Source organism: Suricata suricatta, chromosome 5 (genome assembly GCF_006229205.1).
Source record: "Suricata suricatta isolate VVHF042 chromosome 5, meerkat_22Aug2017_6uvM2_HiC, whole genome shotgun sequence".
Classification (NCBI taxonomy): domain Eukaryota; kingdom Metazoa; phylum Chordata; class Mammalia; order Carnivora; family Herpestidae; genus Suricata; species Suricata suricatta.
In genome coordinates, this window is record NC_043704.1 from 92,309,674 (window position 1) to 92,337,321 (window position 27,648).

Consider the following 27,648-nt stretch of genomic DNA (forward strand, 5'->3'; position numbering starts at 1 on the left):
GTTTTTATTCTCTTTCTCGGTCTCTTCATTTTGAGTCAGAACGGCCCACACGCTTTGCACCCACACAGAGACTCATCACACTGAAGCGATTCCCAGTTTCAGTGTGGGATCCGTCCGGAGGGAGCCCTTAGTCTCAGGCGTGCAATACAGACCCGTGTCCTCCAGAGTCCGCTGTGCTTCGCCCAGCTCAGCCCCAGAGCTTCCTCAAACCTGGAGCGTCTGCAACACTTTGCAAGGGCACCGAAGAGGGGGCACGTCAGCGCTCCGACTTCCTCCCTACGCCGCCTCTGATTGGCTCCTGGGCATATAAGAAACCGGTGAATAAGCGGCTGACCCTTGCAGAAACTTGCTGGAGGGCTTTGGGTGGCATAGACCTTTCCTCCCTCGTCCACTCGCGGGCCAGCCGAGCCGGCGGAGGATGAGGTCGTCCTGTGTCCTGCTCACCGCCCTGGTGGCGCTGGCCGCCTATTACATCTACATCCCCCTGCCCAGCTCCGTGTCCGATCCCTGGAAGCTGATGCTGCTGGACGCGACTTTTCGGAGCGCACAGCAAGTGGTGAGACGCAGCCCAGGGCTGATTCTCTCTCCCTCTTAAGCAATATTTGGAGGGGGAAGCGAGATTTCCGGACCGCGTCCCAAGACGACGCAAATTTTTCTAACGCATTTAGGGGATCGATTTTTAAGGTGGTTCAGTCAGGCTTTTTTTCAGGGTGTCGCATTTGCCTCCTCGCTAGCAGCGAGCTAGATCTGCGTCTTCTCGTCCGCGATGGTGATCGAGAAGGTGAAGTTCTTGAATAGAATTTGACAACTGTTTAACCCTTCGTCAGTCCTAAACGTCCCCATCCTTCTTGGTTGTCAACGTCAAAAAACCACCTTACGGCATTTTAGAAACCACCCTTCCCCCATTTCCATTTTTCTGTATGGACCAGGAGATAGGGAGTTAAATGTTTAGGAACGCTGTTGGGGGGTTGAGGGGACAGTCTCTGGTTCCTGGTAATGCAGCCACCTTAAAAGCAGAAACGGGCTTGGGCGGTCTCTCCACGTCCTCGGACAGTAGAGCTTTCCATACCCGGGGCTGCAGGTACGGCGCGTCTAAGCAAACCGCAGGGATCTCCCATTTCATGCGGTGCTTATCAGCGCAGCCCCGGAAGGAGGCCAGGAGGCCTGGCGGGGTGGTTAGAGAAGAGGCGGTGGAGGGGGGCGGCGGCGCTGTTTTTGCATCATGCACTTTTCTGCCTGCCCTGCAGCATTTATTTTACGTCCTTGTGTGTCCAGATACTCTTTGCCTGAGCCAAGACACTTCTGCTTTACCCTGGTGGGTAATCTTTCTGTCTGTTGTATCGTGGGGATGCATCTCCTCCCCATAGTAAAAATAGAGCTGTAGTTTATTCTGCCGTAAGAGGCATTCATTTTAGTGCCAGAGAATCTAAATTCTGAACTACAATCCTCATCCAAAGCTGGGCTTTATTATTCTAACTATTCAATCGCAGGTTATTTTTGTAAGCTCCTTTTTTTTCTGGAGTGACTAAAGAAAGAGGAAAAAAAAACGTGTTTTTTTTCCCCCTAGAGGGCTGATTGATGTTCCTTTTCCCTGTCCATTCTGTGTTTAGAATCACAGTCCCTGAGGCTTTGTCCTATCGAAAAGCTCCTTACGTAGGGTATGGTAGCACATTCCTACTAGGGATTTGTTTTTCTTATATCCAGACATGTTTTCAACCCCCAGAATCCTCTGTCGTCCCTTAGGAATGGTCTGTGCAGTTACAGATCGCCTTGCTTCCGTCCTGCTTACTGTAATGTTGACGTGGTGGAAAGCGACCATCCCCTTCTCTAGCATTTGTTTCAAGAAAGGCAGTCTTGGGGCACCTGGATGGCTCAGTCCGTTAAGCGTTGGACTTCTGGCTTCGGCTCAGGTCATGAACTCCTGGTTCGTGGGTTAGAGCCCCGTGCCAGGCTCTGTGCTGACAGCTAGCTCAGAGCCTGGAGCCTACTTCGGATTCTGTGTCTTCCTCTCTCTCTGACCCTCCCCTGCTCGTGCTGTCTCTCTCTCTGTCTCTCAAAAATAAATAAAAAAACATTAAAAAAATTAAAAAAAAAAGAAAGGCAGTCTTCTTGTAGGAAGCCCTCCTGTCCCTCTCTACCTTCAGAGATTCTGTAATTTGGGGTTCTGGGGTTCAGTGGCTCTTACCCTGGGTGGGTTATAGTGGTCTTCAACAATAAGAATAGTAAGAATAAGAAAAACATGAAAAACTGCTATATTGCTTAAAGAGATTGTTACTCTTCAGGTCACCAAAGAAGTCTTCCTCCTCATATGTAATTTGGGGAAAGCCAGGTTTGGAGAAAAGCCTTTTTTCCCCAACTATAGGCTGTCACCCCATCAAGGGCAAGGCCTGTGGACCCTGTGGTCCTCTATCTAGAATGTGCCCTCAGCTGCTGTTTGGGAATGAGAAGGAGTGTAAAACCAGGTCACAAGATAAATGAGGTAATCGAGTAGCCTCCCCTGACCCTGGTTTGAGCATGAGTTTGCATAGAAGTGGCTCTTCTCACTTTTCTTCTAAATTGTGAAATAGCTGAAATATTCAGACCACACAGAAGCATATTCTACCCAGTAAAGCATTTGCCAATGTCACTTCACATTGTCCTGGCGAGAAGGCCATGTGACATGACACATTGTAAGTAAATAACAGCATGACAGGTAGAGTCAGGGCTTCCTGAGTCCTGTCCCAGCCAGGCAATTACTAACCTTACTAACTGGCCCTCAGTTTTCCTTGTAAAAGAGGGTTCATACCTACCTTACAAAGTTGCTGTGAGGTTAGGTAATGTATTTAAGTGCCTGTTTTCTAAGAGTTGTTCCAAAGGTCCACTATGGATTATGAAAATCTGTGGGATTGTGCAACTTTGTTGAAATAAAACAAATGTAAAGTAAAAGTGACTTATCTCATTGAAACCTGGCGAACTACCCCCAAATCACTTGGCATGAAGTTTGTTACCCACATAATTTTAGTCAGAGCTGATTTGCTCAATTGCAAAAGCAATGGAAGCTACTTCAGAAGTGAAGTGTAGCCTACATCTTAACACAGTAGGCACGTGCCCAGCATCAAGAAATATGAATGCTACTTTTATTCTGTGTCATTGGCAAATGCTACATCCCTTCATGCCCATTCTTCTCTCCTTTACCCTGTGCAGGTGAGTCAGATTATTCAGATTATGTTCGTTGTACCTTTTTTGTTGGGGGGGGGGGTGTCATCTAATATTACCTAAGAAAAAGATTCTGGAGATCTTTCTCTGAAGTCATCTCAAACACAGATCTGCATTAAAATCACCTAGTGAGCTTTAAAAATCCTGATGCTTGGGGGCACCTGGGTGACTCAGTCCATTAAGCTTTCGGCTTCGGCTCAGGTCAGCTCAGGTCAGGTCATTAGCCCTCTGTGGAGCTTTGTGCTGACAACTTGAAGCCTGCTTCAGGTTCTGTCTCACTCTCTCTCTGCCCTCTCTCCCCACTTGCTCTCTCTCTCTCTGTCTCTCTCTCTGTCTCTCTGTCTCATAAATAAACATTAAAAACATTTTTTTGGGAAAAATCTTGATGCTTAAGTCCTATCCTATACCAGCTTTATTCAAAATCTCTGGGAGGTGCTTCCCAGCCATCAGTAGTTTTAAAATTTCCCCAGGTGATTTCAATATGCGGTAAAATTTGAGAACCACTGCTCTTTAAGGTAAATAAAATGCATTGCAGATATAGGTAATATGTGTTCCTTAAAGTGAGCACATGTTGCTGGAGATGAGCCCTTTACATCAGCATGGATTAGTTTATCAGATGAGTTGGTTGACACTTTGGCTGTAAGAATATAAGGGGATAAAATACCAGCTAGGCAAATTTCAGTGAAATAGCAAAGCCTTCATATAATATGAGCAGAATGGCACAGACACCAGGTCTGGGAAAGGCCGGGGAGAGGGAGGTGTAGATGAAGATTGGTCTAGTCTCTTCTCGAAGGACCAAGTAGGGTGTTGGAAAGGTTCTGGAGACTGATCTCAGAATGCTGTGCAAGGAAAGGGTTTCGCTTTCTTTTGTTTTTTAATTTTTACGTCTTTATTTTGAGAGAGGAAGAGAGAGACAGAGAGACAGAGAGCAAGCAGGGGAGGGCCAGAGAGAGACACACACAAAATCCGAAGCAGGCTCCAGGCTCTGAGCTGTCTGCACAGAGCCTGACACGGGGCTCGAACCCACGGACTGTGAGATCATGACCTGAGCTGAAGTCAGATGCTTAACCAACTGAGCCACCCACGCGCCCCAAGGAAAGGTTTTTTAAAATGGTAATCCAAATAATGGGGAGGATCCTGAGAAGTTCACATTGCTGAGTTTGGCAAATGCATTGGAAGCAATAGAAACATATTTATTCTTTGGCCCAACAGTCTCTCAGTATCAATTTATTTAAAAATTTTTTTAAAGTTTGTTTATTATTTGAAGAGAGGGGAATGAGTAGGGGATTGGCAAAAAGAGAAGGGAGAGACACCAAAGCCTACACAGGCCCCACGTTGTTGGCACAGCCGGACTTGGGGCTCAATCTCATGAACTGGGAGATTATGACCTGAGTGGAGATCAAGAGCTGTCGTCAGATGCTCAACCAACTGAGTCACCCAGGTGCCCCAGTATGAATTTATTTTAAGTAATCAGTAATATAGGCAAAGCAATAACTGTGGAGATGGAAACATTTTACAGTCAAAAACCTTGTTCAACTAGTCAAAAAGCATTGCTTGTTTATGAGAAATATGGGAGAACATTCAGCAACCTTGGTTTCTTTTTTTTTCAGCATTATTTAAAAGAATGAAAGCAAGAAATATAAGAGATTACATAATTATGGTACACACATAATTTGGAATACTATGCATTCAAAACACTTAGGTTATAAAATAATGTTTAATGACCCGCAGAAGATTTTTACTGTATGTTAGTGGGAAAATGCAACACAACAGCATATATGCCATTATCCCATTTAAAATATCTATATCCCCAAACGTATAGTTTGTATATCTATCTGTCTATCTATACTTAGAGAAAAAGCAGAAGGATCTAATTTAAAATGTGATTTTTTTTTTCTGGGCCATTAAGTAATAGCTTCAATTTTCATATGTGTATATTCTAGTTTTTCTACAATGAACAGATAAGAAACATGTAATAAGAAACTATTTAAAAAATTTTTAGTAGGTTTCCTGTTTCTAAAGTGAAATTGATGTGCACACACATACCAATGTGATTAATATTTTAGTAATTGTTCTATAAGACAAAATCAGATTTCTTGACAAAGAGCGTCCTGGGTCCCCTGGCACAGGGACCCAGCGCCATGCTTCACACTCAACTAGATGTGACACCAATCGAAAGCCCACTGTGTGCAGTTCTAGGGAGATGCCAAAGTGACCTAAAGAACCTACAGCCTGGTGGAAGGGAGAAGACCTGTTAATAAACAGCTATTAAAAAGGTAAGAGCTGACAGGCATTCCTGAAGTAATGGGAGGGTAAAGAGGACGGTAAAGATGGTGGCCAAAGGCAATAAGGTATCTGCAGGGAGTTCAGAGCAGGGGCGTGGCTTGGCTCACCTATCATCTCCCAGCTTGCTAGTTCTGCATGTATCTTTTTGATGACATAATGCAAAAGAGGTTGTTGAAATTGGTATTTTTGCTTAGTGTTCCCCCTATTTCTCATAGACGACAGTGCTTTTGAATGAGTTGAACAAGGTATTTCATCTAGTAAAGTGTCCCCAAACATCAGAATGCAATGTGACTTCACCTGGATGTTCTGTGCATGATGCACGTGCCTTCGGACTGTGTGAGTGGGGTTTAAATGACATCTCCACTGTCATGCCCTATAGAACTCCAACTTGTTAACCTTTTTCATAGCCATTCATGAACTGGAACGTGTACTAATGGTTGGTAAATTTAATGTAAGAACATCAATAAATATGTAAGTTTTGTCTGTCATTTTCTAGACTTGCTGTGTATATATTTATTCATATAGAGATTTCACCAACTTCAACTTTTTAATTGACTTGATGGAATTTTTATAAATGCATGGCAGCAGAAAGGCTCTAAATAGCTTTAGGGACAATATTTAATTGGTATTAATCCTGACAGGGGAGCAGTCTGAGTCGGGCTCTGTAGGCAACACCTTCTGACAGATCCAATCAAACATTAAAGTCAGACTGATTCAGCTACTGGGTTTGTTAGATAATGCCTAATTAATTTATAGTTTTCCTTGTTATTTTTCTGAGAACCCTAAAATATAGTCCTGAGCACGGGAATGCTATGTTATTATATTTTAGTGAGACCTCTGTCTCTAACATGTGGCTTGAGCTTGTCTAATGACATTTTTGTGAGGTGGAAGTGCAGTAATCGTTCTTAACTAGTCTGTTTTGTTTTTCAGTGTTTGTTTTTGAGAGAGAGAGTGTGAGTGTGGGCAGGGGAGGTGCAGAGAGAGAGGGACACAGAGGATGGAAATGGGTTCCACATACTGACAGCAGGGAGCCTGATCTGTGGCTCAGACTCTTGAACCTCCAGATCACAACCTGAACCAAAGTCAGACACTCAACTGACTGAGCCACCCAGGCATCTGTCAATACACAATTACTTCTTTTAAAATATTGAGTATATATTTTTATTATTGCCAAATGGAATGACATTACTTATTTGATATTACTTATTATTAATGGGAAATGTATATTACTTATTTCCTCCATTTTATGCTTTTAAAGAATTAAGAAATGTAGTTGAATTTCCAAGTGGCAAACCTAGCTGTATTCTGGAACTAATTTGTGTCCTGTGAAATTTTCACAATCCATCTTTCGGTATTCCCAAAACAGGATTAAAATCCTACCATTTGGAAGTCATCACTCATTTAAGAAAAATTGACTGGGGTGCCTGGGTGGCTCAGCGGATAAGTGTCTGGCTTCGGCTCAGGTCAGATCTCACGGTTCGTGGCTTCAAGCCCTGCGTCAGGCTCTGTGCTGACAGCTCAGAGCCTGGAGCCTGCTTCAGATTCTGTGTCTCCCTCTCTCTCTGACCCTCCCCTGCTCTCACTGTCTCTCTCTGTCTCTCAAAAAAAAAAAAAAAAAGAAAGAAAGAAAAATTGACCAAACACCAACTGGCAAAACAAAACAAAAATGAAAAAGACACACGCCTAATCTTGAGGAGTTTCCAGTGGGGTGAAGGGGGGATAAGCCTATAAGCAGTTGCAGAATGTGCACTTGAGTAACGGAGTTAGGACAGAGGCTTTATAGATTGTTGCAAGAGCCTAGAAAGGACCTGTAACATAGACCCGGTCTTCGAGAATTGAGGACCCTTTCACCTGGGAATCTAATCTGAGTCATCAAGGTTGAGTATTTACAGTGAAAACAACCTCTGTTAAGCATCTGGTGAGCATTCACCCTGCACCAGATACTGTGCTAAGTCCTTTGCATGCAATTCATTTAGTCCATGCTAGGATTCTTTGAGGTGGGTATTCTTATTTTCCTTATCTTCCAAAGGAGGAAGCTTGCAAAGAAAAGTAAGTTACTCAAGATGACGCAGTTTGTAAGAGGCAGAATCACGATTCAACTCCTGCCTATTTCACTCTGACCCATTGCAGTAACAACCATTACACTAGTGTAACTGTTGCACTAGCTTGCCTTTCTACAGGGCCTGAGTGAAGGAGGTAGGGGAGGAGATCAGGGGGAAGAAAGAAGGGGCATTCCAGTCAGAAGGGACATTCCAGTGGCAGAGGATGATACAGCTAAGGAACTAAAAATCTCTTAGACCTCAGAGTGGTAAGGCTGGAAGGAAGAACAGGCCAGATAATGAAAGGCTCTGTGGGCCCAGAAAAGAGCCACTGACAGGTTTTTCACAGGGAAACCCCATTATCAAGTCTGTGTTCTAGAACAGTCTTTCTCAGTGACAGTGTAGAGATAAGGGAGTTTAAGAAAGCAGGTGAAAGGGAGAATCCACTTAAACAATCCAGGTGAGAGATGTGAGAGCATGAACTGATAAAGTGAGGCTGGCTGGCCAGCTGGCAGTGAAGCTGACCAGACTTGCTGATGGAGGAATCATATGGAATAAAGGAGGGAAAAAAGTCAAAGGTAGTAGCTCTTGGCACAGACTCTAGAGAATTTGGGTAAATGGTGATGATGATCCTGATTTAGGGAAAGAAGCAGATCTGAAAGTGAGGATAATGGATTTTGGACCTTGGTTTGAGGTGTCCATGGGACAGTTTAAGGACAGCTTTTCATGAATAGCTTACACTGAAAAGACCAGAGCCCAGGAGAGAGAGAGCTGGGCTGGAGATACACATTTGGGAGTGGTCGGTGAATGGGTGGTGGTGGAACTAGTGGGAAAGGATGTACATGAGGTGAGAGTAAGATTGTGAGATCCTGCTGGGGACACCCCAAGGGGACCCCAGTGGCAAAGGAAGAGGAGTCCAGCCCTAAGAGAAATGAGATCCTAACAAACATAATTTTTTATTATTACATTTTACATTTATATAGCAATCTAGATTTTTTTATTTAAAATGTTTTTTAAATGTTTAGTTATTTTTGAGATGGGGGGCTTGGGAGAGAGAGAGGGGCAGGCAGAGAGAGATGAAGACAGAATCTGAAGCAGGCTCCAGGCTCTGAGCTGTCAACACAAAGTCCAATGAAGGGCTCGAACCCATGAACCCTGAGATCCTGACCTGAGCTGAAGATGGACACTTAACTGATCGAGCAGGCACCCCAGCAGTCTAGATTTTTTAAGGGCTCCACTTATCTTGTTTTGCCTCCAAAATCTGTATTTTAAGGGTTTTTTTCTAAAGTAGGATCTATGCCCAGTGTGGAGTTTGAACTCACAGCTCCAAATTCAAGAGTCATATGTTCCACCCACTGAACCAGCACACATACCTCACCCCTCATTTTATTTTTATAATAAATAAGTGGCTGGCATGAATTACTTCCACTTAACAAGTGAGGAAACTGAGACTCAGAAAGGGTCAGTGACATTCCCAAGATCACATGATTAGTTAAACAGAGACTGGAATCAAATGTCCTGAACTCCTATTTTGACACTCTCACAGCTGAGCCAGGCTGACCTGAAAACAAAGTCCTCTGTGATGGGTTTCTCCTTTTTGTCTCTGGTTCTGTCTTTGTGACCAGCTCCTGCGGCCATGCGTGTGGGAGTGTTCATGATAACTTGATCCTCATTGACGGTATCCTGACCTTTATTTGAGCTCCCACAGTTAAGTTAATCTGCAGTAGTGTCTCCCAATCTTCTCCCAATCTTTTTTCATGCCTTAGACTCGATTAGGTTTGTAGAAGTATGCCAGAGGAGACTGGGGGAAGTAAGGAGGGAATCAGTCTGTATGGGCTTGAATGCTAGGACTCACAAGATTTATCTAGAAAATTATAAAACGATTCTCAAACAGAATATGCACTCTGATAAATTTTGAATAGCTATGAAAAATGGTTTGACTTTTTACAACCATGAAACACTTAAATATCAATGTCTCGTAGCCCATGGCTCATCTGTAATCCATTTCTGTCATGCCTGTTGGGAAACTCTCCTCTCTACAGATGTAACTATTTAAATACAAGTTTACTATTATTGCTATTAAACACAGATGGATAATCCCCATGTTACATACATGTAGGTAGTCCTATCACTTACCGTCCAAACCAGAACATTTTTGACAGTGCTAGAGGTTGCCATTAATAATCATGCTTGGACAATGGTTTTAAACCAGAATTATTCCCAGACAAATCTGGACAGATGCTCAGTCTACATTTATTTGGTTTGCCAACATTCAACATAATCAAGTCAAAAGTTGTAGAATGGTTCCTGGACTCCCTGTTCTCCTCAAATCTGACTGTTAACCATCCGGTGAACCCCATCCCCCCACCCCTTCCCTCACCCCAGCCTCTTATCTCCTGCAGTAGTGGCAGAATAAAAGTACTACATTCCTTAAGTGGCACACAGAGCCTGCCACAGCCTGGTCCCACACTGCTGAATCCGGTCTTCGTGTTCCCATGACGGCCTGCAAGTTTGTATATGACAACTTTCTTCCTGTTACTGTTGCCTCTCATGCTCTCCCACATGCACACTTTGGCTAACATTCTATTCGTCTTTCAATAACTGCTCAGAAATTACCTCTTATGGAAACATTACCTTTTTCCACAATCTGCCTTAATCTCTCTGTCCTTAACACTCTGCTAGCATTTGTGTGTGTGTGTGTGTGTGTGTGTGTGTGTGTGTGCGCGCGCGCGCGCACGCATTATGTGTTTCTTTCCTTAGGTTACTGTTTCTTTATGTACAAGCTCCCCACCATCTTCTAGGCTTTCTAAGCTATCATAGACATAATTTCCCTCCTATCTCTTTTAGCATTTGTTTGTGGTTTGAAGATTATAGAGAAAACAGGAATTCTTGGTTCTGCTTTCTTTCAGTCTTCTCTGTTACATCATTTGTCTCAAAGGGCAGACTTAATGCTTTTGTGTGCCTGTGACTCTGAACTTCCCCCAGAATGGATTTTTGTTGCCTTTGCAACCTTTTTTTTTTTTTTTTGCAAGCCTCGTTGTGTTCTGGGTTTCTAACTTCCTTATACTATTTTTACAGATTTATACTTGCTTTTGAATTTGTAATGAACTTATCTGCCTGTTTCTAGTGAAACATTAGGGCATCTCCTTAAAAGATCGCCGGCGAATTCCCACATTCATTTGATACCATTCTACCATTCCCTTTTCCTCTTGAATGGGTAATAGATAAATACTTCATGAGAAATTAATTTGACTGACCCTCTTCTGTACTACCTGTCCCATAATCTCATCGCTGCTTTGTGACTCAAATTACCTTTGCTTTGTTCTGAAGACTACTTTTCAAAAATGCAAGATGTTTATCTCACTATTCCTAGTTTATTCCTCTGTTCTAGGGTCAGGTCGTCTGTCCCAAGGCTTGCAGTTCCTTTCACTGCAAGGTTCTTCCATGACACGGTTCTTCCCTGTTCATGAGGAGTAAGTCCATGGACGCAGTACCCCTGCTTCCTGGACTTTCTTAGCAAGGCAAAGTGATTCTGCTTATAGAAAATGATTTGCTTTTAATAGAAAAGATTACTGCCAGATATAATGGATCTGGCACCTGGGTGGCTCAGTCAGTTGGGCGTCCAACTCTTGATTTTAGCTCAGGTCATGATCTCAGGGTTCATGGGTTTGAGCCCCATGTTAGGCTCTGTGCTGAGAATGCCGAGCTTGCTTAAGATTCTCTCTCTCACTCATTCCCTCCTTCCCTCTAAGAATAAATACATATTAGAAAAATAATGGATCTATTTACTGAATTATAAACACAGCCAACAGCAAAGTTAAATAACCACTGGGGGAAGCTGGCTGTGAACCAGGTCTGAGGGGCTCTGTAGCCCTTTTAACTATATTCCACAGCTTCCTATTATGATTGTTCAGTCTTCCCTCCTCCCCTGCAATCCCTGCACTCCGAAATATTTTGTATTAGTTGTATGATCCACATAATGAAAGCATCACACAGGATGGATGTATCACGTGTTTACAAATTTCAGCCCTCGAGGATTTTATGTATTATGCATTTACAATTTTAGTCCTAGGGATGCCTGGCTGGCTTAGTCTGTGGAGCGTGTGACTCTTGACCTCAAGGTTGTGAGTTCGAGCCCCATGTTGGGTACAGAGATTGATTAAGAATAACATCATAGATAAATAATGAATGAATGAATGAATGAATGAATGAATAAAATTTAATCCTAAAGGATTTAACCTCAAGAAGTTCCATGGTTAAATAAACTGGGGAATGATGAGTTAAATAGAGTTGACTCGGATTTCTTTTTTAATTGTAAGACATTTCAGAATTCCTACCATGCTAACATGTATTTTGAATCTTAAAGAGAGAATATACAGTGAGTCCCAAATTTAACTATAGATCTTTCCTTACTTTACAAAAAACTTCATGATACTGATGGGATACTGATGGTGTGTTTACCAAATTTGGGGGACCATTTTCATAGCGCTTAAGAGCATGGATTTGAGAATCTGGGAGATCTGTGTTCAAATCCAGACTCTGAGCTCTATTAGCTGTGTGACCTTGAAGAACATATTTAACCTATGAGTTTGTTTCTTGATCATGTAAATAGTCATGATACTTAACCCATAATGGTGTAACGAAGATTGCATGAAGTTATTTATATAAAGCCTTATTGTTTGTCATCATTACCACACATTAGTTAATATGTAAAGGACTTGGCACAGTACCTGAAATAGAAATATATATAATCCAGATCTGATTTTGACACTTGACTACAGTATACTCTAGTAGTAACATGCTGTTTTGTATTCTTTTGTTTTAACCAATATTCTTGTCAATCTGTTATTATTCTTACTAGCAGACTGGCTCTGTATAGGCATAGATCTTCTTAAACTTCTGTTGGCTTTGGCTGTTGGGTTTAAATCCTGGCATTAGTACTAACTAGTTGTGAAACTGGTTGGACAAGTTATTTGAACTAAAAGCTTTATTTTTCTCATCTATAAAAGTGGGATAATGACAGTGCTTCCTCAAAGCTTGTTGTAGGGACTAGATGTGACTACATATATAAAATTCTTTGCATGGTGCTTGGTATAAAGCAAGAACTAAAAACTTCTTCCTATGGTTAAAGCATTAGAGTCCATGGCCTTAGTTTGCTGATAGTTCTACCTGAATAGATCTATGAATCGTCATCATCATAGCTAACTCATACTGTTCTAACCATTTAAAATAAACATTAACTCAATCTTTATAACAATCTTGTAAGGTAAGTACTATTATCATTCCTATATTATAACTGAAGAGGCACAGAGGGGTGAAATCCTTGCCTAGGTCACACACCCAGAACCAAACCTAATTCAGGTGCTCTGGCTTCAGAGGTAGTGCTTTAAAAGCCAAAGTAATTGAATGTCTCTTAGGCATCTGTCTTATATCAAAGATCTCCTCTGGAGTTTGTCAAGATATCAATTCATTTTAGAATATGCTGCCAGCTGGAAAGAGTTGCTTAGACTTAGGTACCTCAGGTATAGTTGGTGACATGGCATCTTGTATAATTTAAAGTCCTTTATTTGCATTCTGTCCCAATGGTGGGCCGTCTTGCCACACTGTGAAATGGTGAAGGACTTGCAAGCAGGGTTGAAATTTTTCTCAACAGAGGACTTTGGATTTGCTTAAATGATTGCTATCTGTTGGGCCTAGAGATCTGGCCAACACCTATGGAGAAGATGACTTTCCGTACTGAAAAGTTATTAAAGGCAGCTATCTTCACTTGACCACCGTAATCAAAGAAATTCACCATGGCTTCTATCATTCATTAACAACCATATATTGGGCACTGAGGTTATATTAGTTCACAAAACAAACAGCACTTGGCCTTCCTAGAGCTACTATCCATGCCAAAAATACATGGCATGTAACTATATAAAAGAAAATATGGTGAATATGGAGAAGTTTGTTGGCAGGTCAGTGGTAATTGAAACCCTGTGAAGACATGAAATCCTCTAAGGAAATGATGTTGAATGAGAAGAAAGTAGTTTTAGATCTGAGAAGAGGTGGTACCAACAAATGAGGACAGAAGAGTCAGGGAATAAAGAGAAATACGGAGAGGGCAGGAAATAGAGCGTCAAAGAAACCAGCAGGAGAAGGTAGTCAACTGTGTAGAATTTTCCTGAGAGATGGAGGGACGTGAGGACAGAATGGAACCCATCAGCCCTTCATCCTGGTAGACTCCTCAAAATATTAGCCACAAAATCTGCTCCCAAGCAACTGTGGATTTACATCTCAGGGTCTCAACCTGTAGCCTGTTTTTTGGAATGATTTCAAGGATGTCTGCCAAAACTAGTGTTTTGACTGGTAATGTTCATCATATTGAGCTATCATTTCTGACAGGAAATAGCCAAAATAAACTTTATAGCTTGTGATTAAAACCTGAGATGGAGGTTACTGATGGCTATTACTGAGATACTAAATTATATATATATAATTAAAAATAAAAATAAATATACTAGATATCTATGTACTATATATTTCATATATAAATTTAGCATATTTATTTTTATTTTTAATTATAGATATTTAATAAAATATAGATATTTAGTATATAAATTTAGTATATTTATTTTTATTTTATTTAAATGTCTATATTTAGTATATAAATTTAGTATATTTTATTTTTATTTTTAAACTAATTAAAAAAATTTTTTAATGCTTATTTATTTTTGAGAGAGACAGAGCATGAGCAGGTGAGGGTGAGAGAGAGAGAGAGATACAGAATTTGAAGCAGGCTCCAGGCTCTGAGCTATCAGCACAGAGTCCGGTGCAGAGCTCAAACTCACTAACCACAACATTATGACCTGAGCCAAAGTCTGACACCCAGCCAACTGAGCCACCCAGGCGTCCCATTTAGTATATTTTAAAATGTGTATTTAAAACTTTTTAATGTTTAAATTTTTTTTTAAAGAGAAACAAAGAGTGAGCAGGGAAGGGCAGAGAGAGAGAGGGAGACACAGAATCAGAAGCAGGCTCCAGACTCTGAGCTGTCAGCACAGAGCCTGACACAGGGCTCAGACTTGTGAACTGCAAGATCATGACCTGAGCCAAAGTCAGATGCTTAACTGACTGAGCAACTCAGGCACCTCTGTATTTAAGAAATTTTAAAAAGGGGAAAGAAAAATTAAAATAGTTAATTTCCCCAAATAACTAATTTTAAATTTGTGTTGGTTGGTTCATCTGTGTGGAAACCTATCTTAAAATGTGGACTTTTTCTATCTGCTTCAAAATGAAATTTTTCCATCTGCTTCCAAATGAGTAGCTTTTTCTATCTGCTTCCAAATGAGGTTTACATCAGATGAATATTCAACTTTCTCCTTGTAGATTGATGCCTATTGATTCTATGGTTAACAGTATACCATGTAAATGCACACACTATACTTTCGTCAAGAACAGTGAGCCAGTATTTTATAGGGACACACCATGTGCTGGATTTGAGCCTTAGTTCACAGCCCCTGGGAAGCTCTTACTGACTCAAACCAATAACTCATCTGTCCTGTTTCCTCACATAGCAAATTCAAACTGGCATAATTCTGCAAATTAAATGAAGACATTCTGGATGAAAAGAGAAACATTGTTATTGGTTAAGTCTACAGAAGGAACCTGAGTGGCTGTAATTTTCAGTGATTCTAAAAACAATAGGATTTCCCAACTCCATAAACACATTTTTGGGGGCAAATCATAGAACATTAACTGCTTTAAAAGTTGAACTTGCATTTGGGTGTTGTCAGTGGTTAAATGTCTCTATGTCATCCCCCCCCGCCACCCATTTTTGAGTCTGAAAGCAAGCATATGAAGAACCACACCAGACAGATGGTGAAGTAAGGGCATTCCAGGCAAGGAGCAGGTGCACAGTTCTGACCTGGGACAGCATGGCACCTACAGGGAGTTCCTTCTATGGGATTTCTGAAAGGTATAAGTAATTTGAAGAAGATATTTATGTAACTTATGTAATTTATGTAGAACTATTAATTTAATTTAACATATAATGTAATTTAAATTAATATTTATGTAATTTATGTAGAACTAGATCCACTCTTGTGTTAAGCTATATTCCACTGTTTTAATTATGCTAACTCCAGGTAAGCTAATAGAATTATGAAAGCGTATAATGAAAGTGTGAGTTTTCAAGAATAATCAGTACTGCTTGGTGAGAGAAACTTTAAACTACTTACTAAAAATATTTTCTGTGATAAACCTGTAGAATAGCATTTAAATTTTGGGGGCCAAATATATAATTTGATTGAAAACAATCTGTTTTGCTACTGCTATGTGGATTTAGTGGGTTTTTTTTTTTTTGTCTTAAACAAAAACTTTTTTAAGTCAGTCTTTCTTGTCATTTCCCCACTGCACTGCTTCAGAAAAGTCCTTTTTGTTTAAGAGTTTAAAACAAACACTGCAGTTGTTGACAGCTGTGGTGCCTTACTTGAGACAAAAGCTTCTTGCGTGAGCATCAAAGCAGGTGCGTCTGCGCCTAGAAACCTCTTGTTTTAACCACCCGGTCTCTTCCCTATTTCCTTGTCATGCTCTACCCTGTTCTTTCCCTCCATAGAACATATGCTGTTGGGAATTGTGTGTTTAATGACTCCTTTTTAAATTTTTTTAAGTTTATTTATTTTGAGAGAGAGAGTGAGAGTCCCAAGCAATATCCGTGTCCTGTCAGCACAGAGCCTGATGTGAGTCTTGAACTCACAGACCATGAGCTCATGACCTGAGCCCAAGTCAGGTGCTTAACCAACTGAGCCACCCAGGCGCCTTGTTTAATTACTCCTCAGTCATTATGTCTTCCTGGCCAGCTGGAAGCTTGTGAGGGGAGGGAGCATGTCTATGGGTTTCATCACCATGCACTCAACTCCTGAAAGTACCTGGCACAAAGTAAACATTCACATATTTGCTAAGTGAATAAATGGTGAGTGATCCAGAGTTCATGGACAGCTTTTACTGTAAAGAGGGTGGCAAAAATGTCCCGGCAAGAAGTTTTCCCCATACATCTCACTTCTCAAATAAGGCCTCGTCACTAGGATCAGTAGCAAAATGTGCTTGCTTTGTCCCAGATTCCTGTTCCTCTCCATGAAGAGCCTAAGTAGAAAAATGGTAAGGGTTAAGCTGCCTGCTCTTCTCAGAAAGCATGAATTTAAAAGCAACAGTGAAGAGAAACATAATCTACACTGTAGTAATCCATTGACAATTCTATTGTGCACTAATGATGTACCAGACACACTGGTCCTTGGGGAACAACAGTGAAGGACGTAGATGTTCTTTTGTCACTATCTGTTTCTACAAGTATCAAACGTAGAAGCTTGAACTAAGAACTGGGGAGCGTGGAGGGAGGGGTGACTGAGGAGTCAGTAGGGCAGGGTGCCACAGAGGAGCGGTCATTTGAGATGGATACTTCAGGATGAACAGGAGTTTGGTTGTGAGAGGAAGGAGAAATTCCAGTAGCAGATGGAACCCTACCATTCAGCCTTCTGTATCTTTGAGGAACGTATATACAGTATATGGGCAAGACAGGTTGTACATGCAAAGGTGTGTCCAGGGAGGTAGTGTGCAGTAATCTGAGTAGGTAAAAAGTATGTTTGTATAGTAGGTGGATATCAGGAGGTGGAGAATGTTCTTTAAGTTGCATAATCCCTACTTGTTACAGCTGCTTTAAAAATTTTTTTCCCATAGAAGCATAATTTCTTGAGTAAATTACAGGACTGAATTAGTTTTTGTATACCAGAAGGGGTATATGATTGTGCTATAGAAAACGTAGAAAATAGAAAGACTTGACTACAGTCTCACCTTAACACAGCCACCATTTGCTTTGTGTTATATTTTCTTTCAGTCTCTCCTTTTGTATATATGTTGGCTGACATTTGTTAGATGCTATCATACTGTATATACAGTTTTATGCACAACTTATCTTACTTATCCTCTATCAAAAGGATTTCACATATTATCACTGCATAATATTCCCTTCCCTTTGGAATGGATGTATCAAAGAGCATGTACCAGTTTTAACCTAACTGTTCCTCTGTTACCAGATATTTAGACTATTTAGTTACTCGCTATTGGAAATAATGTTACAGTGAATATATTTGAATATATAATCTTTTTGGTTTTAGGGTTTTTTTCTCAAATGATTACCCTAAATTGGAACTACCATATCAGAAGTTATAAATATTTTACAGGTCTTATTTCCTATTTCCAAGTTATTTCCCTGTATGTGGTTAATAGCAGTGTGAGAGAATGTCCATTGTGCTGTGCTCTGACCAGCATGGACGTTTGTACAGCAGATCATTGAAGAACACAGGTCTGAGCTGCGCAGATCTACTCACACGTGGATCTTTTTTTCAGTACGGTACTGTAAATATGTTTTAGTTCAGCCCCAGGGAAGGAAGACTTGTGTTCAGTAAGAGTCTATAAAGGAATGGGTGAAAGTCTCTGAAAGCATTTAAAAAAAATTTTTTTTAACATTTATTTTTGAGAGAGAGAGACACAGAGTGTGAGCCAGGGAGGGTCAGAGAAAGAGGGAGACACAGAATCAGAAGCAGGCTCCAGCCTCTGAGCTGTCAGCACAGAACCTGATGCGGAGCTCCAACCCACAAACCGTGAGCTCATGACCTGAGCTGAAGCTGGCGGCTTAACTGGCTGAGCCATCCAGGCGCCCCTGAAAGCAGTTTTAAAGAAATACTTTAGTCAGTGGTAGCCGTGTTGGATCATACGTATGTGCCCCCTACTTCTCTGCAAGGGTAAAGTCATTTATTTGCTCTAGAAGTTGCTTTGGTTTTCAGTTTGTGTGAGGATTGTCAACCTCCACCCCTGCTTGCATTGTAGGGCCCTGCACATCCGGAGCACCTCAGAGCATTGAGCACATCTGTCCGCCCCCAGGAGAAAGACCAGTGACCCTTAGCACAGTACCTATCATTACAATAGCCAGTCATAAATAGCCCACTTCCTGGCATCCATGGGAGTGGTGACGGTGCTGAAGGAGACAGTACTTAGGTAGCTTGGACTTTCTCTCATACTTATACTACATCATATTATTTTATGGTCTCTTTAATATATTTCCCTTTTTCTAACTTTAACCCAGTTTATTATCTCAGAAAAATTAATCTTTATCCCCCATTTCTTTTGTAATCCCCAAGCAATGACCATAATTACCTCTGACTAGAAAACTATACTCAAATCAAGGATGAGGAAAAACTTGTGCTCTGAAGGGAAAATAAATTTTATTTTACTTTTTTTTTGCTTTGAAGGGAAAAGAACTTTTAAATAGAAACAAGTGCATCAGTGTCTGCAGTCCTTGAGAACCCATAAATCCCATTCAGATTGTCCATAATTCCCGTGTCCATTATCATCACTGTCAGATTGTCCATAATTCCTGTGTCCATTATCATTGCTCTCTAACCTGCTTCTGTGCAGTTTATGTCTTGGTTTTAGTTATTGCTATCCAGGCGTAGGGATAGAACACTGTCAAACTGGCATCTTGTTTGTGTGAAAAAATGTGTTCTGACTTTCAGACCAGCGGCTTGAGGGTCAGACTGGTCTACAGATACGTTCTCTGGTCCATGGTTTATAGCAAGTATTTTTCGATTCATTGCCAACACCTAAAATTCAAGATCTTTTCACACAACAATCTGTGCTTCCAACTTCCCTTGAAAAGTCCGTTGATCCGGCAACCCTAGGTCAGAATTTCCATATCACACAAACACCTAGAAGAGCACAGCTTCTTCCTTACGTGGGGCCATGTTTCTCCAGTTTGCCACAAGCCTACCAGTCCCTGACATATTACAACCTCTTTTACTCATTTGCATTAGCTGCTCTGGCCCCTGGAAACATGAGTTTAAGACTTAAGTTCCAAGCATTTAGTGTTCTGTAGAAGTAACTGAGGACCCAGCACAGTCCTATCATCTGATTGGACGGAGGATCCAGCTGAAGTAAGACCAAGCATGCATAGGAACACTACGTGACATTTGTAGTCTATCCCAGGGCAAATGGCTGGGTGCTAGGTCTGCTGAAGACCAGACAGAATTGGAGCCAGCGGAGGAGAAATAACACTTAGCAAGTAGGCCCTGGCCTGGGACTCAGAGCTGGATTGGAGCCCTGGCTGGCTCTGGCCCCCAAAGAGAAGGAGACTGTAAATCATTCAAATTCAGTTTAAGTTGTGATTTGTAAGCCAGCAGGACTGGACTAGGTAAGGTGGTCCCAAACCAGTTTTAAGGGATGTTAATAGATGTGAGGTAGTTAAAAAGGAAGCAGAGTTAAATGTCTCTCACTTCTGAGACTTGTCAGGGTCTTTAAAAGCTGTTTTGTGTGTTGTGAATCTCTGAAAGACTTAATTTGCAGCATTTCCTGGGTTATCTAATCACAGCATCACACAACCCTCCATTCTTTCTTCCCTGTGCAAAATTATCTCCTCAAGCTTCTTACTGTTTTTACAAAACCCAGCTTGGGGGAAGCTAATGTTAGCCTAACAGTCTAACATTCTAAGTATGTAAAAAGGCAAGAAAACCCTAGAAAGCCGGAAATGTCAAAGAGAGCTCAGGATCAGGTCAATGGACACAGCCACAAAGATTGCACATCATGATTTTTTTTTTTAATTTTTTTAAATGTTTTTTTAATTTATTTTTGATACAGAGAGAGACAGAGCATGAGAGGGGCAGAGAGAGAAGGAGACACAGAACTGGAAGCAGGCTCCAGGCTCTGAGCTAGCTGTCAGCACAGAGCCTGATGCGGGGCTCGAACCCACGAACCCACGAACATGAGATCTGACCTGAGCCGAAGTTGGAGCCTTACCCGACTGAGCCACCCAGGCGCCCCTGCATATCATGATTTAGAAAGATGCTGTCGAAACGTGGATACTCCAGGTCTCCGCCTGAGAGGCAGATGGAACAGCAAAGTGGGAGGGTGGGATTAAAAGAACAAAAATAAGTAGAGTTATTGCTATGAAGGGGAAGACAGAGAAAAATTAGTGCCTCAGAAACTCTTTGAGATGAATTGGAACTTTTTTCGGTAGAGATGTAGTGAAAAAAACCTGTAGTTGGGAATCCACTGACCTGGATGGTTGGGGGTTGTCACCCCATTTCTCTGGGCTTTCATTTCCTCAATTTTCCAGAAAGTGAGAGTATATAGGTAGGCCCTTTAGGTTTTAAAATTATACTTTTCTTCGCACCTGTATAATAAGTTAGTAAGGATTGAGTCCTTCAGAAAGGAATTTGGTGAGGGAAGATGTATGAACAAATGAGGGCTGAGACCCAGATTAGAGAGAATTAGGTCAAGAGAGGTGCTTTACAAGCTCCCGGGGGATGGATCTTTAATGGTCCTCCATGTAACTGAGTTCCAACTACTGGGATTTCTCTACAGAATTGCACATGGACTAGACAGTATTTATTTGGTTGGCTTCTTATGTTAATGTGGCCTAACTGCCCAATGAAACCCACCAGACATCTGAACTAGGTTGAGTTATCACTAACTGTCCTAAGAAGTTGATTTATTTGATTAGCTTCCCAGATTTATAGGTTTTGTTTTTGTTTTGTTGTTTTGCTTTTTTGTTTCATAGGGTACCCGGATAATCAGTTTGGTGCCCCGTTTCCAATTTTGTTATAGTCTTGTGGCATTTTCTAGATTTGATGTTCTTGGTAAAGTTAATTTTAGTAATCTTATGAGACAGAGTAATGCATGTCTCAGTAAATAGTTTCTGATGTATGGAGACCACTGTATTTCTTTTTCAAGCATTAAATATATACCTCTAAGGGTGATTTTGGACACTCATTCATTCCACAAGTGTTTTTTGTATCCATACTGTGTGTCAGGCAGTGTGCTAAGTGCTAAGGATGAAGCAGCGAACAAATGCCCCTTATGACTTGTGTGGACACTTACCTAGCTTCAAACCAAGAACTATTGCCTATCCTTCTTCATCTTTATTTAATGATTTTATTCATTTTAAGTTATAAAAGAATGATAAAATGGTAACTTTCAGCAAACCTTTACCAGAAAGAAAATCTGCTTAGTCACTTTCTTTATCCAATACACTGCGTGAAAGAAGGAAAATGTTTGATGATACTAAGTCTTATTAATACCACAGTGGTAAATAACCATATACTTATTTTCTTTGTAAATTGCTGGTCACACACAATTCAAAACCCACAAAAGAAACTAAGAGTATTTTTATTTTTTAAAAACTTTTATTGATCTAAATTTTTTAAATGTTTGTTTATTTTGAGAGAAAGAGAGAGGGAGAGAGAGAACTTCAAGCAGGCCTGTCACTCTCAGCACAGAGCCTGATGTGGGGCTCAAACCCACAAACTGTGAAATCATGACCTGAGCCAAAACCAAGAGTTGGATGTTTAACCAACTGAGCCACCCAGGCTCCCCGAAGCTAAGAGTTTTTAAATTAAATGTTTTTCCTGAAAAATCCTTAACTGCTATGCCAGTCTATCTTCAAGCATAATTTGATCATGCACCATTTTATATTTAAATAAGAAAATAACAAAGGCTCAACTAATGCAAACAAACTTAAACCTTTTCTACTCCTGATATGGAGATGGTGGCACACTCTTGGACTGGTGGTTTTCCTGGCCTCATTAATGGTATTGTCCTGATCACCAACACGGGCTCTCTCTCTTCCAAAGTGTAAAGGTGATGATTTCTGGATTACAAAAAAAGCATTTTTCTTGAGGTATGCTTTTTCTACACTAAGAAATTTTAGGGCTCAAGGAGTTGAAAAATTAAGCATTTAGAACCTACTCAGTTTGGGCTTGGGTATTCCATGTGCAGTGTGATAGCACAGGGAAAGGGTTTCAAAATGAAATTCTTCACCTCATACCTACTTACTTGATACTCTTTATAAGCCCCAATTTCCAGTCCTCATAGAAGAGATCATGGGAAAAAGGCCTCTCAAGTTTAACTCCTTCTTTAACACTTTTGGATATATTGTGTTCAGAATGAAAATCAAGGGACGCCTGGGTGGCTCAGTTGGTTGAGCTTTCTGTTCATGATCTCCTGGTTTGTGAGGCTGAGCTCTGACTCTGCTCTGTGCTGAGAGTGTGGAGTGTGCTTGGGATACTCTCTCTCCCTACCCCGCTCATGCTCGCTCGTGCGCGCGCTCTCTCTCAAAATAAACATATAAACTTAAAAAAAAACCCGAATATTAAATTTGAAACTAAGGGGCTGTCCAGCATCTGATTGCTCACTGTTCATATAATTTAGGAATATTCAAATAGGTTCACATTGTTACTGTATTATCATATTTATTGTTTATGTCACATTGTTATGTTATTTACTATTAATTTAAAGTTCAACAATACTTTAAACTATTTTAGTGTTTCTTTCTTTCATTTTCTTTCTGCTTCTCAGTTTCTGTCCCCTCCTATTTCCCTGCATCTGGAAACACTTTGGGGTTGGACCCTCATCATTAGACTCCACCTTATCTTCTTCCTCTTTATCCTCTGGTTCCCACCTCTTCAGGTCCTTAGCCTGTAAGGTCCATGCGTATCCCTTCATCCTCGATGAGCTAATTTTGACAGGATCTTAGAGATGTCATTGGACTTCTTTCCCAGAATCTGAAATTCCTTATTAAATTTGGCTTCTTTCTGATCACGCCACTTCTGCAACTTTGAGGGCAAGGACTGGGCATTTCAGAGCGCGCTGGGGGGCTCACACTAAAGGCACTTTTAGAGTTTGGTGCACTCTCTCCCCGGAGTCCAGGCTCCTTTGACAAGTGACCACTGCGCTGTCAGTCCCCCTCCTCTCACCTCCTTCTCGTATCACCTCTGCCGCCTCCTGGCCGGCTCCGGAGGTCCCTGCCCCCTGGGTCTACCACGTTGGAGGGCAAGAGTTAAAGGTGAAGGGTGGCCCTGGCCTCCCAGCTGCTGGGGGGGGGGTTGGGGTGGGTTGGAAGCCGCGGAGGGAGGGGCCAGAGCCCCACGAGCAGGAGGGAGGAGCTGGGAGGGGCGGGCCTGTGACTCAGCCTGCACTAAACCGGTTGCTGCGGCTGTGAGCCAGCCAGGCTGGGAAGTAGACGCCTCCCCTGCTCTCTGTTCCCGTGGCTTGCAAGCGACCTCTGCGCACCCACTGCATGCCCGCCTCGGTGCTGGTGTGCCGGGATGGCCCCACCGGGTTTCTGCACTCAGAGTGCACCCGGGAGACCGACGCAGGGCAAACCTCACACGGAGGAAGGACAGGTGCAGCAGTGGAGATGCCCTCAGGCCACATCGTCACACACAGCGCCTGGCCGAGAGAAAAGAGCTCTGTTCTCTGCGGACCAGGAGCCGCTGGAGGGTGTGAACACCTTCACAGAGGAGGTTTCTTGAAGGATAAAAGGGAACATTCAGTCTCGAGGGAGGCCGGCAGTGTTCCTTCTAACCTAATACGGTGCCTTGCTAATGCACCCGCTGATCATAGCAAGGTTATCTCAAACCTGTTCACCCGTTCCTTGCTAATGCACCCGCTGATCATAGCAAGGTTATCTCAAACCTGTTCACCCGTTCCTGTTGCAAAGAAAATCGGTAAGAATAAAACTGTCTGGAGGTACCTGACTGGCTCAGTCTGTAGAGCATTGGACTCGATCTCATCAGGGTCGTGGGTTCAAGCCCCACGTTGGGCGTAGAGCTAACATTAAAAACAAAACAAAACAAAAACCCGAAACAAAACCTGTCTAATGAAACATTGTTTCACGCTTGAACTAGACCAGCATTTCCCAACATTAGCCTGGAAAAGAACTACCTGGAGAGATTCCTAAGGCCCGCCCCCCCCCATACTAATTTAATGGGGAGAGTTGGCACAAGAATTTGCATTCAGATGCTGCCAGTCTGGGGACCACCCTTTGAAGCCATGATTATTTAATGGTGATACTAGAGATAAGAGATTAAAGAACTAGTTCTTTAAAACTCTTAAAAACAGGTAAATTTTTAAAATCAATAATTTGTTCATATGTTGGTGAACCGAATTCCTTTAGCCTCTTCAGCTGGGAGGTGTCTCTTTGTGGAGCCATACTTTGGCTTCCCTGGGTTTTGTCCTGGGGATAGGGTGGAGGTGGGGGAACAGATATTCTTAAAAAGTGTCATAAAAACCAGATGCAAAATCATCAGAGTAAGACTATTTTAGTACATTAAAATCAAGGGCCAACCCTGTTCTCAGGGCCACAGAACAGCAGTCCCTCCCAACTTTCCAATAAGCCTTTCTCTTCTGTACCTTTGTGTGTTCCCATAGTATTCCACTGGGTGGAATGTTCTCCCCCTTTTCTCCTGGCAAATTATTATTAGAGATGTAGCTCAAATGTCTCCTGTGCTGCAAGCACATTTCAAATTCCTCTGGGTGGAAATTGTTACTTCTTTCTCTGAATATGTATCGCTGGCATTTATCACACTATTGGATACTTACCACACTATTGCATTGCATTGTATATATCCACCTTATACACCATCAGCTTCTATCCTATCTTTGTATTTCTCCTTGTCTCCCTATCAGTCTTGGTGTCTGGAACACAATAAACATTAAATGTTTGCTGAACAAGTGGACGAAAGCTAGATCCATACCCGTATCCATGTAGTAGGATACCTAACCTATAAATTCACCTCGGGAAGGCAATATAGTTATCTGGTGTATAGATATTTTAATTCAACTTAGGCTCTTAGATGTTAAACACCTTAGATGATTTGTTGTGACTGTGGATCTTGACTAAGGAGTTCATTGCTCTTGTTTCCTGAGTCTGTTAAAAAGAGAAGCTTCTCCTGGGGTAGATGTAAAACCGCCATTTTTAGAGACTCTGCATTCTATGACAGTGGCCCGTGCCTGTCTTCTTGAGCCTCTGGGACACATGGGCCAAGGAGTGACTGAACCACCTTAACTGCTGGCTGTAGAAATTCCAGTTGCTAAAAAAAAAAAAAAAAAAGAAATTCCAGTTGCTATAAAGCTTTTGTACTGATGTTAGTTTCTTAGGCACCACTTATGTAGGCGGCGAACCAGCCTAGAAGATGTGCTGGCAAATACACCTGTGGCAGAGTAGAGTTTGGGATACTTTTCATAATCTACTTCCCTTCCTCTCCCTAATTTTAAACCTTTCACTCTTAAGTGTTCCAAACCTGTGTGATGTAAAAGTAATGGTTTGGTTAATGATTCTTGGCTCAGCTCTGAGTAATAACATTGAAAATGATGAGTCAGTCAGTTGGGCTTTGGGTTCTAGTACTTGCTTTGTCACTTTGAGCTTTATAATCCCAGTGAAGGTTCTTAAGCCTCAAATGAGCATAAAATGAAAGTAATACCTGCTTTCCCTATTTCACAGGTCCTTGTGAAATTCAAACTGTTGAAAGTTCAAATGGCCATAAGCTGTAAAGCATTGTACAGAAGAGCATTATGATTTTTATAATCTACATATTTCATATAGCATGCATTAATTTATTATAATCACATTCTGAATGTGCACAAAGGGGTTTTAACTTATTATAATCATCATCTGAATCTGACCCTTCAGACATCTGTAGATACCTATAAAAGTCATTTGCCTTATATCTTTTGGATTTACATGCTATTTAAGGAACTGTCTTCAAAGGTCACATCTAATGTGCTGCTGGCTGCACTTCCCATAAAGCAGAAGATGACCCCCCTTCTGGAGTGTCCTGTGTAACACACTTGTGAAGTCAAGCAGGGGGCGTGAGTGGGCAAGCTCTGAATTGTCATATAGCAGAAGGGAGTGTGAGAGGTTTTGTTTTGAGTTTAATTCTTTTGTGTTGCCTTTAGTCAGCTGCTGTTTGGAACACTCCAATGAAAACAAATGCCTCTTGTCCTGACAGTCAAGGGAGGCTTTTAGCAGCATGAGTAGCCTCAGGAAGGACATTTGTTTATGACCAGCTGGACATGAGGCACTGGCAAAAAGAAATTTGATCCCCAAGACTCAGACCTTGTCCCAAGGAGCTCACAATTAGTTATTGCTATTATAGATAACAGAATTGTGAATAAAAAGGAACTCAAAGCAATTTTTTAAAGTCTCATTTTAACTGTCATGAGCATGTGTTTGGAAGGCAACAAAGAGTGAGCTAGTTAGAGGTGTTAGGAAAGAAGTGTGCTGGCGAGGAAGAATCAGAGGAGGAAAAGGGAAGATGGTCAAGGCTAATCTGTGCTAGAGCAGCTGACCTTGGGCCGAGTTTTCCTTTGTGTTTTATGGAAGACTAAATATTCATTCCAGATGTAAAATCTTCTGGTTTTATGATAGGGGTTGGAAGTTACATTGACTCATGAATGTCTGTTGAGAGTTCAGGAGGTTATGAGTTCTGGTAGCAGAATGCTTGGGTTCAAATCCAGCCCACCACTTCTTGCCAGTGTGACCTTGGGTGACTCACTGGACCACAATTGGTCTAAGACTCCCCCGCACAGAACAGTGACTGACAGAGAGCAAGCATCAGTATTTGTGAGCTATTATTCCCATTAACGTGCCCACATAGAATATAGAAGGCTTTTGGAGCTAGGCAGGTGCTTTGACAGCATAGAGCTATTTGTCTTGGGGCACCTGGGTGGCTCAGTCAGTTAAGGTCTGATTTTGGCTCAGGTCATGATCTCACAGTTCGTGGGTTCAAGCCCTGCATCGGGCTCTGTGCTGACAGCTCAGAGCCTGGAACCTGCTTCAGATTCTGCATCTCCCTCTCTCTCTGCCCCTCCCCTGATCTCTCTCTCTCTCTCAAAAATAAAATAAACATTAAAAAAATTTTTTTAAAGAAATGTTTGTCTTCTGTGTTGTAGTAAAAAAGAAACAGAAGTTTTAGGAACTGGAAAGAGACAAGCCTGTCCTTTAGGGGGAAAGGGTTAGGGGGAAAGGGTTGGATCCTGCAGTTCTAGATCACCTTGCTGACTGAGATCAGCAGTGAGATTCTCCTCAGGTTTGCTTTGTAATCTGTAACAAAATCCTTGGATATGACACTAAACCAATTTGAAATTTTGTAATAGAGTAATCTCATCAGAGAATCCTCCTGTCCCATAATTATATTTGTGCTTCACAGGTTCGCTTAATAATTCTCTCCAGTGTTCTATTATATGGAGAGAGTACAACTGGGCCTTTGGGTCCATGCCTACTCTCAGAGTGTGAGACAAAGGTTGTTTTTGTTTT

The 27,648-nt window shown here is 41.6% G+C and overlaps 1 protein-coding gene and 1 long non-coding RNA gene across 3 annotated transcripts in view; one reads left to right on the plus strand and one right to left on the minus strand.

Annotated features, from left to right (window-relative positions):
• The first annotated feature begins 203 nt into the window (after positions 1-203).
• NCEH1 (neutral cholesterol ester hydrolase 1) overlaps positions 204-27,648 on the plus strand; it is a 54,641-nt gene continuing 27,196 nt past the window's right edge. The window contains exon 1 of one of the 2 annotated variants that reach the window (XM_029939863.1): positions 204-556. In XM_029939863.1, the coding sequence (XP_029795723.1) occupies positions 419-556 (138 nt within the window). In that variant the 5' untranslated portion in view covers positions 204-418. The remainder of the gene's footprint in view (positions 557-27,648) is intronic. The other variant, XM_029939864.1, reaches the window with a different exon arrangement.
• Positions 25,145-27,648, minus strand: part of LOC115292017 — a 64,805-nt gene continuing 62,301 nt past the window's right edge. Inside the window, exon 7 of the long non-coding RNA XR_003908758.1 lies at positions 25,145-25,423. This is a non-coding gene — a long non-coding RNA (uncharacterized LOC115292017). The remainder of the gene's footprint in view (positions 25,424-27,648) is intronic.